The 10526-nt window shown below is 39.8% G+C and overlaps 1 protein-coding gene across 1 annotated transcript; it reads right to left on the reverse strand.

The window, feature by feature from the left end:
• Positions 1-4820: 4820 nt before the first annotated feature.
• Positions 4821-9108, reverse strand: LOC106946568 (SPRY domain-containing SOCS box protein 1). The gene is made up of 2 exons (XM_015030979.1): positions 8211-9108; positions 4821-6249 (listed from the first exon to the last, which is right to left on the reverse strand). The coding sequence occupies exons 1-2, from the start codon at positions 8902-8904 to the stop codon at positions 6122-6124; spliced, it is 822 nt and encodes a 273-aa protein (XP_014886465.1). The 5' UTR covers positions 8905-9108; the 3' UTR covers positions 4821-6121.
• Between the last annotated feature and the right edge of the window lie 1418 nt (positions 9109-10526).

Below are 10526 nucleotides of genomic sequence, written 5' to 3' on the forward strand. Positions count from 1 at the left end.
TGCAGACATGATCTCATCATTAGACACAATCTAAAGCACAAAAGGGGTGAGGAGCACATTATAAAATTTTCCATTACAGCCATCTCTAATACAGCGAGGTGTCAGTTTGCTTTATGCTGACAGTTTTGTAAAAGAGTGAACAAGAAAGCAGTCACTCATACACAGAGGTTGGTTAGAGTAGTACTCAAAAGTTACACTCCAGTAAGAACAGTACTTCAACACATTTTAAGTAGAACTAAAAATTAACCTCCCAAGAAATTACTTAAGCTTAAATTAAGCAAAAGTAATATATATACATATACACTTTGTAGAAAAGGCTACTAAGACAGTCAGAAATATACATTTATGTGCAAATTCTGGTATTTCAAAGACTAATTTGACAAAGAAAAAGAAAACGAGGATTTCAAATGGAGCTTGTTCTAGTCCCAATTTACCTGTTCTTTAAATGGCTATTTTCCTATACGACCTATTAGTATCGGATATTAAATAAATCATCATTCAAATTCGACATCTTGAAAAAAATTAATCAAACCAGAATATTTTGAAAGCGCAATTGGAAACTAAATTCATCATATCAGGAGATGATTGAGGAATGAAGATTTGTGATTCTTATGCGATGCTTAAGCTTCTGCGCTGAACGTAACGCTGGGCCGTTCCCATAAATACATGGAAAGATGTGCCGCAAAAACAGTGCTCTAATGTAAATTTATATGCAATACCCTGAGATATAAAATAAGCTACTAGAACAACAACAATGCAGGACATGCTGAACTATATGCTTATCTTGTACCCTTACTTCCTGTTGACATAATAGCTTCTAGAAATCTTCCATTAACCTGTTTGCCTGGAATTAGTCGGGAGATAAGAAGAAAAGGCAAAACAACCCCTCCAGAAGGTCAGCATATGAACGCAGACCATGAAATGTTGCATGTGTGTGTGCAAAATCTTGCATTATAGTCCATTTTCTCCTACAGTGTATGCACTAAAACAATGAAGGATATTTGCTGATAGGAAAGCTATGAAGTCACCTTGATAAAACCTTCAGTGTTTGTCACAACAACATCCTGGTTCTTCTTCCAAAACATCTCGTCAAACAAGACGCACTTGCATGTTGAGCCGTTTAAAATTATGACAGTGTTTTTGTTGGCAGCCAATAACATGGTGTTGACATGAAAAACATGGTTTATTTTGCTTAGTGAGGTAGTGCTGGATTGTATTTGCATATTATTTTATGAGAAGTAGCAGTGTAGCGTCTTACATTATGTAACATCGGGTGTACTTTCCTGCAGTCATGCCATCAGATCTAATTTAAACTTGTGTAAATTGTTGCACCTCTGACATTAGATACAGCTGCTCTGTTTTTGTATTTATATCTCTGATGTGCCACATTTAAGAAGCACGTAGCTCTAGTTCTGCAGAATAAATGTGATAGGGGTGTGTGCTCAGGGGTGTGTGTTTATACTGTGTTCTGATTCGACAGAGATGAGCAGAAGAGGCGACTTCTTCCTCCTGTTTGTTTCATATGTTTACATTGAGAAGCCCGACCAGTTTCTGTCAACAAAAGCAGAAGCCAGGCCAAGTATTTGCTATGTTTGAAATCAGATACAGTCATAAAATGCCAATCATCCGTTTTGTCCGTGAGCTGAGAGAATGTTAAAGGTTTTCAGGTTTTGGAAATACTGACACCAAGTGACCAGATGTCCAATGCACATCTGCTTTTACTTTAAAGTTAAACCCAAACTTTATTTCGGTTTCGCGTCACAACTTTTGCTGTTGATAATTTCAGTTACATCCAGCTTTGTGAAATCTGCCAGCTTTTAATTTTTTTGTTGCCAGCTGCCGTTCCTAATCCCGAGCCTTATGTAAAAAGATGAACAAATGCGCGGATTAAAATCTTTGTGTAAAACCATCACACAATGATGGAACAGAAACCGGGAACAGCTGACTGCTCCGGGCCTCCAATGGTACCTATTGACCCATGTATTCAAAATCTCTTTTATGGAATCATACATCTTTTATTCCAAAATCGGCACACATTTCTTGATCCATCGTCTTCCGCTTATCTGGGATCAGGTTGCACGGGTCACCGATCCAACAGAGAAACCCAGACGCTGATCAAACATTTCTGGGACGTAGGATCATATTCCCAAACTTGACTCCGCAGATCTACTCTGACCTGGACTTGATCGATGGCCACCTCTGTGGGAAGAAGCTCATATCATCTGTTAGTGTCCAGCATCACTCGTATCTCATGCTTGGATTATTTCAAACAGGACATTATTTGTTTAGCACATTCCAGCAACAAGGCAGTTCAAAGTACTTTACATTATAAATACAAAAATAAAAATCCAAAATAAATATATCAAATAAAACAAAAAACATAATGTGCTCATACCAATCAGTATCAAAATTTCACAGGTTTAAACTTGTCCCACCTTTGATAATCTGCTGTTTTCTGTGTGTTTGAACTTGCAAACAAAGTAGTCCCATAAACCACACCGCAGAGATAGTGAATCACATGTAGTTGCATAACGGTTATGTCTCCAGGCCAGTGACGTGCTTTGGTGTCCAGCAGAGTTCCCTTCTGCCACAAACTGAGGCGTCATATCTCGCCGACACTCGCGCAGCTCTGCTCTGCGCTATTTGCGGACAGATTGCTTGGCGTTTAGTGATTCGTTTTCTCAACAGTCTCTGAATTGTTTGGTTGTTCTAATTACGCAGGAAAAATTATTTCACTTGCTGGTGCTCAAGAGATGATGTACCATTTTTGCATGCACATCCATGAATGTTTCACTTTGCAGCAGATGTTGGACAGATGGAGACTTTAAAGTCAGACTCTTTTCCTTCCCACAGCTTCCTTCGAAGAGTATATTTGAAACCTGCCGCTGCTTGGAGTCATCACGAACAGCAAGACTGTGGCTCCTAAAACTGGCAACATGTAGTAACAAAAGATTTAACAATTATTTTTTGGTGATCTGAATTTACGTCCTTCTACATTATTTAGTTTACCTTTTCCAATTTCAGAAAACCCATCTGGTCTAAATGTCCACTTATGCAAGACATCCGAGATCAATCAAGTTATTTGTTAAAAGCCAGGTGAGGAATACAAGTCGGAACATTTTTCTTTTCTAAAACTGAATTGTTAATTTGACGCTTTTAACAAAAGTTTATTGCTCAACTAAAAAATATACGTAAAATATTACTTAAGAACGACACGTTAAAAAATGTTCACAAATAATTTTCAATGCATTTTAATAATTACTTGAAATATACTTGGTAACATGGATGGACAAAAGAAATTATCAATTCTTTTGATGCTGGGGTTTTCCATTTACTTTTAATACACAAGGGAAAAAAACCATCCATCTTTATTTATAAACTATTCTTTCAACATAGTACTGATTAAATCTAGAAAACCACTAAAACAATTCATACATTTTCACAGTAGGCTTTTTAATATAAGAATTTTATTGTTCTTATGGGTTTACAAAATAGTGACTTTTTTTTTTTACATTGAACTCAATAAAACAGTCTCACAAGGCCTTTGTGTGCCATGATAACGACATTTCCTGCAACCATTTTAAAAGTCTCAACTTGTAAAAGCCAGGAACTTGTAATATCCAAGTCCGCCACCAGAGGGCAGAAGTACAGGACTGGTTTCAGAAATGTGCATCGTAAGTGATGCGCTTGGCCTTATTTTCTATAGATCTTCACAGGGATGTTTTCAACTTTCAGATTCATTGTAGTTCTGATCCAGGATTAAAACACTGGAGAGACAAAGCTGCTAAGCAGAAACATATGCGGTACATTTATATTTAGTCATTCCACTTACCGTCTCTGTTTGTTCAGTGGTGAGAGGAAAAAAAAAAAAGAAAACTGAACCTGAAGTAACCACCAGCATGACGTTGACACAGGCTAATGGGGCGGAAAGATTGAAAACGCACCTTGTGTGGGAGGAGCCTGATGATGCAGCACAGCTTGTTCACAACACAATTTAACTCGGATGAGAACTGCAGAACTTAACGAGGGCCGATTCTTTTTACACAGCACAATGGATGCAAAACAGAACACACGAATAACCGAGTTTATCGTCACCGTCGATATCACACCGCAGCTCTTCCACTAGACAAAGCCTAACACAACTCATACAACTTACTGGAAAAAAACAAAAAGCCAACCTAAGGCATAAGCAAATTTAGAAGTCGATAGGCATCTTTTTACTAGTAAGAAATCCGGCCAATAACTTTCATCCAAGGGAAAGAAAAAATAAAAAGATAGTCATTATAGCTTAACAAAACTGTAGGCCTTTGAAATTGGTGCAGAATATTTTTTGACTGCATTTTTAGTTTTTAAATCCACATGGTGAAATCACAAATAGGAGGAGAATCCCATAACTCATTTATTGTCTTTACCCGTTTATCCTTGCAGGGTCACAGTGGCGATGGGTCAGGTACCCATCTCTCCAGTGGTCCCTGGGCGAGAGGCGGGGTTCGCCTTGGACAGGTTGCAAGTCTATTGCAGGAAAACATGGAGAGACAGGCCACCATGTGCGCGCGCGCACACACACACACACACACACACACACACACACACACACACACACACCTAAAGAACAATTTAGAGAGAAAAATTCACCCAACAGCCATGTTTTTGGGCTGTGGGACGAACATGGGCCGGAAGAAGAGTGCTGCTCACTGCACCACTGTCGCCTGTAGCCAAATACCAGAAATCACTTTTAGATAGGATTTGCTGTATTCGACAGAACAGCCTGAGCAAGCAGAATGACAAGTCTGATCCAATAAGAGATTGAACACCACAGATAATGTGAAATAATCTTTAATAGATACTTACAAACAAATTTACACCAAGTAATACAAATCAAGTGGAAGCAAGCAAGGAAAAGTAGGGTGTACCACTTATACACATTTAAAAACATAAGTTTATGATATGGCATTTGACAAACTGTTGGCAATTTGACCTACTTCCATTACATTTTGTGCAGCACTGTGTAGATTGTCGCTTTCTGTTAATATGGTGCTTTAAAACCAAAGTTTATCAAGTCAGGCACCTACAAAGTCAGCATCCAAAAACCCCTGACCCCAGCTTTACACTTCATAGACAAACAAGACATAATGGTTCATGGTTTTCTGCCAGTGGGACCCAAGAGTCAAACATTTAAATGCTCTTTTTTCCTCCTTTCTTTGTTTTAATATGTGCAAATCAGTGCTCAAACATGGAGATTATGAGTTTTTAAAAAAATGCTCTTGGGCCTCAACAGCACATGGTCAAGAACTACTGCACTAATAAAAACAAGGAGTGACAAAAAATGATAAAAAAAAAATTTGTTTGTTGAAAAGAGTTTCCTGCAGGTGCATGCTACAAAGAATCACAGTGACATTATCTTTCTGTAGAAGACTGCTGATGATATTCCTGCATTGCAGCAGCAGCTGAGCAGATATGTCCATGTTACAGAGAGACCTGGACGCAGTGAGTGGCCTGTGCTGCTCATAAACGGACTCAGAGCACCAGTAACTCTATAAAATGGTCATCAGCTCTTTCCTGTGTCATGTGAACAGCAAATGTATTTAAAAACCAGCTCTAAAACCCAGAATTTCATAACGCTTAATTTGAGACTGATGCGAGTGTACTGCCATCTTGTGGTCAGATAACAGCAGAGCACTGCTGTGTTTGCTGTGTTTTTTTTGGCTCAGTGTTCACCTCAGTGTCGTCTCAGCACAATTTCATTCAGATTTCCAAGGCTACAAAGACAGGAATGCATAACTCAAGCTTGGAGGTCACAGCAGATGCCACATTACCCTACAAGCTAGAAGTGGTTCACCAGCGCGGTGACTGTCAGGGCATCAGTTGGATCAGTGTGTGCATAGTACTCAGTGATTCCTGATTTTACAAAGTTAAAGATTACAATTGAAAAGAGTCATAAAAACAGGATAAGAAACTCCAGAGGAGTTTTGCAACTGACAGAGAAGCGTACTTGCTGATTCACGCAGGTGCCTATATCAGTCCTGGAGGCTTCAGTAATGCTGCCAAACGGGTTGAACCCAAGGACGATCCCAGAGAAAGAAACGAGGGAGTGCAGAATGTGTTTCGTCAGTCAACTTCGTCATTGGTAGAGCAGGTAGTTCTTGAGAGAGGCTGGCAGGGGAAGTCTGTGGATTTCACTCAGCCGGTCTCTTCCTAACGCCACCCTCACCGAACGCCTGCATAGGTCCATCAGCGAAAGAGGTTCAGCTAGGAGAAGACAAAAGAGGCAGAAGGGTGAGGTACAGGATCGGCTTGCAGGGACTGTGTCGTTTAATTGGTCAGCAACCGATACGTTCTGTGACCTACATAAGAATCAATGAGAATAGTTACAGTATGAACATTAAACTGCAAACCTGCTTGGCTTTGTAAGCACTATATCAAGGTTTCAAATTTAAAAAAAACTCAGCGTGCTGAAAAAAAAAAAAAAAGACATCGTTTCATTCCTCATGAGCAACTTAAATTCAGCTGATCAAAATAGTTCAGGTTTGAAGCAGCTGAACCAGGAAGGGGAAGATCTGGTTGAAGTTGGGTCGTTTAGTTGGAATTAGCGGCATGTAGACTCAGCATCCAACTAAAAATAAACACAAGGTCCAAAACACATTTTGATCTCATGTCCAAAAGGGTTGAAATTTTGATGCCATTTGTTTATTCTTAGTTAAATGGATTAAAAATAGGTTAACAAAAAACATAAAATAAAGGCCTGGTACAATACTTTTAGTTTTACAATAATTCTGCACACCATCAGTTGCTCACCAGTTGTGAACACCGATAGGTTTACGTGGGAATAATTGTTTTAATTATAAATAAAATTAGATTATATTGTAGTACTTGTTGTCCTGCCCCATGCCTGCTTGCAAATCAAATCAAGACTATTTGATGTACAATTATATTATAAATTGATAGGAGTAACAAATGTACAAAATCCCAAGGAGGAACTCTAAGCTTAAACGGCAGTCAGTGGTTAGAAATGTGAATCTCCTTTGCTCATTGGTAATCTAAACAGTTTTTTTTTTTTTTTTTTTTTTAAAAAGGCAAAATCTTCAACTTATACAGTCAGATGAACATCAAGGAGGCAAAACACACAACGTATTGGAAGGATGCAGTGTATACCCACTGCAGGAGTCGGGCCCACACAGGCAAATTGTGCCCCACGTTTGGCACCAGTTGCCAAATCTATCCAGGAAGTAGGTAGATTTTCCAACTGCAACCTTTCTGTAGAACACATCAGTCAAGCTGTCAGATAAAAGACTTGGCAACCATTGTTCTGATGAGGAGGAAGAAACTAACTGCAGCTAAGAGGGTGTGGGTTTTTATCAGAGTTCAAGCAGGCCCGTGTTGGAGCCACACTTGTAAAACATCGGCTACATGTCTACCTCTGCATAGGGAGCATTGCAAAGTCTGAAAATGGCTTCCATCTTAAGGCGTGGAATCAGCTCTGCTCTTCAGCTAAAAGAGAGATCGTCACTTCAAACTGTAGACTGCTTTTTGTGAATAAGAGATTATCTGTGGCGCTTTTCTTGCACAGGCACAAAACTAGGTCAAAGGATCTGAGTCAAACATAAAAATCTAATGAGCACAAAGCACTTGGGATAGATGGGTAATACACGGTCTGATGTGCACCAATGTTTTCAGACCAAAAAGCTGGGCAAAATGGGATTAATCCAGTCTTAGTTTGTTTGCTTTAGTCTCTGTGATACTGAGCAGCATCAGTTTTTGATCCTGAACAACCAGGAACTTCTTGATATTTCACAAACATCTAGTCAGGAGGCTTTCCAACCAACTACTGGAGCCAAAGTACAGTTTGTGACAAAGTAGGGCAGTTCCCTTGAAGACCAATCTTTACAGTGAAAAGTCCTTCTTCATAAGGACACAAATCCCTGACATGATGAAACAGCAAGTCGCTGAAAGCATCACATAAATAATTAATCTGATCAAACTGCAAAGCACACTGCAGATAATTTTGAGCTATAACCAGTGCATAAAAAGGGTTACAAATAAAAGTCCTGCTATGCTTTAAAGGAAGCCTGTTTTGATGCGAGGACAAAGCATGGACTATTCGACCTTAGTTTACAGCATCAATAAATCCTCTGGTTATAAAATCTCTATATACAGCCAGAGAGTCGCTCATGGCAACATAATATGTTGAAACATTTACAATTCATACTTACGATCAAGTCCATTTATGTACCGGATTCGTATTTCACAGTGTCCCCACACGGCGCTCACTATTGGGTACAGCTTCTTGCCTTTGAGTCCTCTAAAAGCCACTCCGAGATAATGTCCATCCACTATGTAACCCAGAGTGCCCTCGTCCATGTCCAAGACCACCAGGAGCGAGTCTGGTATAATGAAAGTGTCGTCTGGCTCCAGGAAGGCCGGGTAGGTTTTTCCTGGAAGGTTCTTGCCATCGTGGTAGAGCTTACTTCTGCACAGGTCCCAGCCCCAGGATTCAGAGTTGCTCCCCACCAATGCCGTGTAGCCCACAGAATGGAGAGGGGCGTCGCTCGTCCCAACGCCAACCACCGCGTGCGTGCCCCTCTGACGCATGGCCCAGTTGATCTCCCATACATGAAGTCCCCTCGTGTAGCCAACACGCCCGCGGATGGCGTCCGTGCTCTGCGCCACAGGGTGCCTATGGAACACCAGCTTGTTGTCGTCCTTCACAAAAACGTTGAGGGAGCGGTCGTCGTTGTTCCACGAATGCTGGATCTGAGTGTCCAGGCTGGCGGGCGGCATGTCCAGCAGAAGGTCTAGACGAGATGGCTTGGTGTGACTCAGGGCCTGCAACTCCAATGTTAGGGGACTGAACGCCGGATCCCGCATGTCAATAGTTTTAATGCCACCTGGGACTTTCTGCCCCATGCTCCAGGTGGGTATAGCAGCTCCTCGATCCCCGCCTCTTTCTCCTCCCCCCGCCTCAAAGACTAATGGGGGGAGTGGTCAGCCTCAGAGCCTCTCCTCCGCCGTGCTCCTGCAACCTGGGACGCGTCTGATGTGGACCACCAAGACGAGACGTTAAAGACTAGTCTGGACAGTTGAGAGATGAAAGTACAGAAAACAAGTCAGGAAGTTTGTTTTTCTTGTGTGTAGACTTTAAATGTGAACATTAAGAGTAGAGAGGTGAACCGATCAACATTTTGTGGCCAATTTCCAAACTGGAGTGTTTTAAAAACTACGAACAGTCAAATGTTTTTCTAACCCTCTTAGTGTGAGTGGTCATTTGTACAAGGGGTTTACTATTATTTCAAAACAGTAGAAATTATGGAATTAAGATTTGTTTTGTCCTTAGCATATCATTTTCTCAATTAGCATGGTTAGTATTACTTACAAACACCAGTCTGAATGTATTCGCTTTGCAGTAACTGATGTTTCTTGGAAACATTAAGTTACTCCAATCCCAGCAAATTTCACAAGACAAAGATTCAAACAAGCCCCATTCACACCTTGAACTAGCCAAGTGTGAACAGGAAAATGTGACAAAATTTATAGTGACAATGATAAATTCTGATTAGTAATATTTGAAAAACACCCCCAAATTGACTTAATTTTTACTTTTATTTTCATTACTGTTGATTCATTGAGACCTTAGATACTTAATCACACTTATAAATGGTTAGTTATTCCATATAAAAAAAAAATTAAAAAAAAGGGAAATAGCTATGCATTATCACTGCAGTCAGCTTATCTAAAAGGTATAAAGCTCACTAGCTAGAATACTGTAAATATAAAGAATATTTTCTTAGAAAGCCGGGATTATATCAATCAGTGGATGCAATTGGTGAATTTCATTTGTGGTACTGGTCATTTCAGCTGAGGCCTTTTCTTTGAAAGACATTTCATACAATGCACAAAATCTTTGTATGTGGAATATCCAGTCATATTTATGATGCAATTAGGCCTGTCACGATAACAAATTTTGATAAGCGATTGTCTAAAAAATTATTGCAATATACGATAATATTGTTTCAAGACCTTCTGACACTGATTTAATGGAAATGACGTAATAATCCATGCTATTTCCTGCCATAGATAGATACATTTTATTTTCAAAAGAACACAACACTGGAACTGATAAACTAAATAAAACAACCAAAAACAAAAATAAAATGGATTCTCAGTCTCCATTAACAAAAAATGTACTTGAATAAAAAACTAAACAACATAAAGCCAAAGTGGAAATAAATACTGGATTCAACCAAAAGAGTGCAGATTATGAAGTCTGTATACTATATTGCCCTTCAGTAATCACTAGATTTAAATAGAGAAGACGGGCACATCCGACTACCTAATGCAGTAGTTCACACTACACGATTTATTGCCCCTATTTTCCCCTTACGACAATTTTAGAACGTTGGCCGATCTAAGATTGTCGCTGGTGATTTCGTAACCGATCATCATGTAGTGTATGGTGTGTTACGGTAAATCGTCATGGCCGCTCCGATCTAAATCAGGGGTCTTCCCCGACTGGGAGCTTAACGCTGAAT

Source organism: Poecilia latipinna, unplaced genomic scaffold, assembly GCF_001443285.1.
Source record: "Poecilia latipinna isolate Pla-1442-1.1 unplaced genomic scaffold, P_latipinna-1.0 Scaffold196, whole genome shotgun sequence".
Taxonomy (NCBI): Eukaryota; Metazoa; Chordata; class Actinopteri; order Cyprinodontiformes; family Poeciliidae; genus Poecilia; species Poecilia latipinna.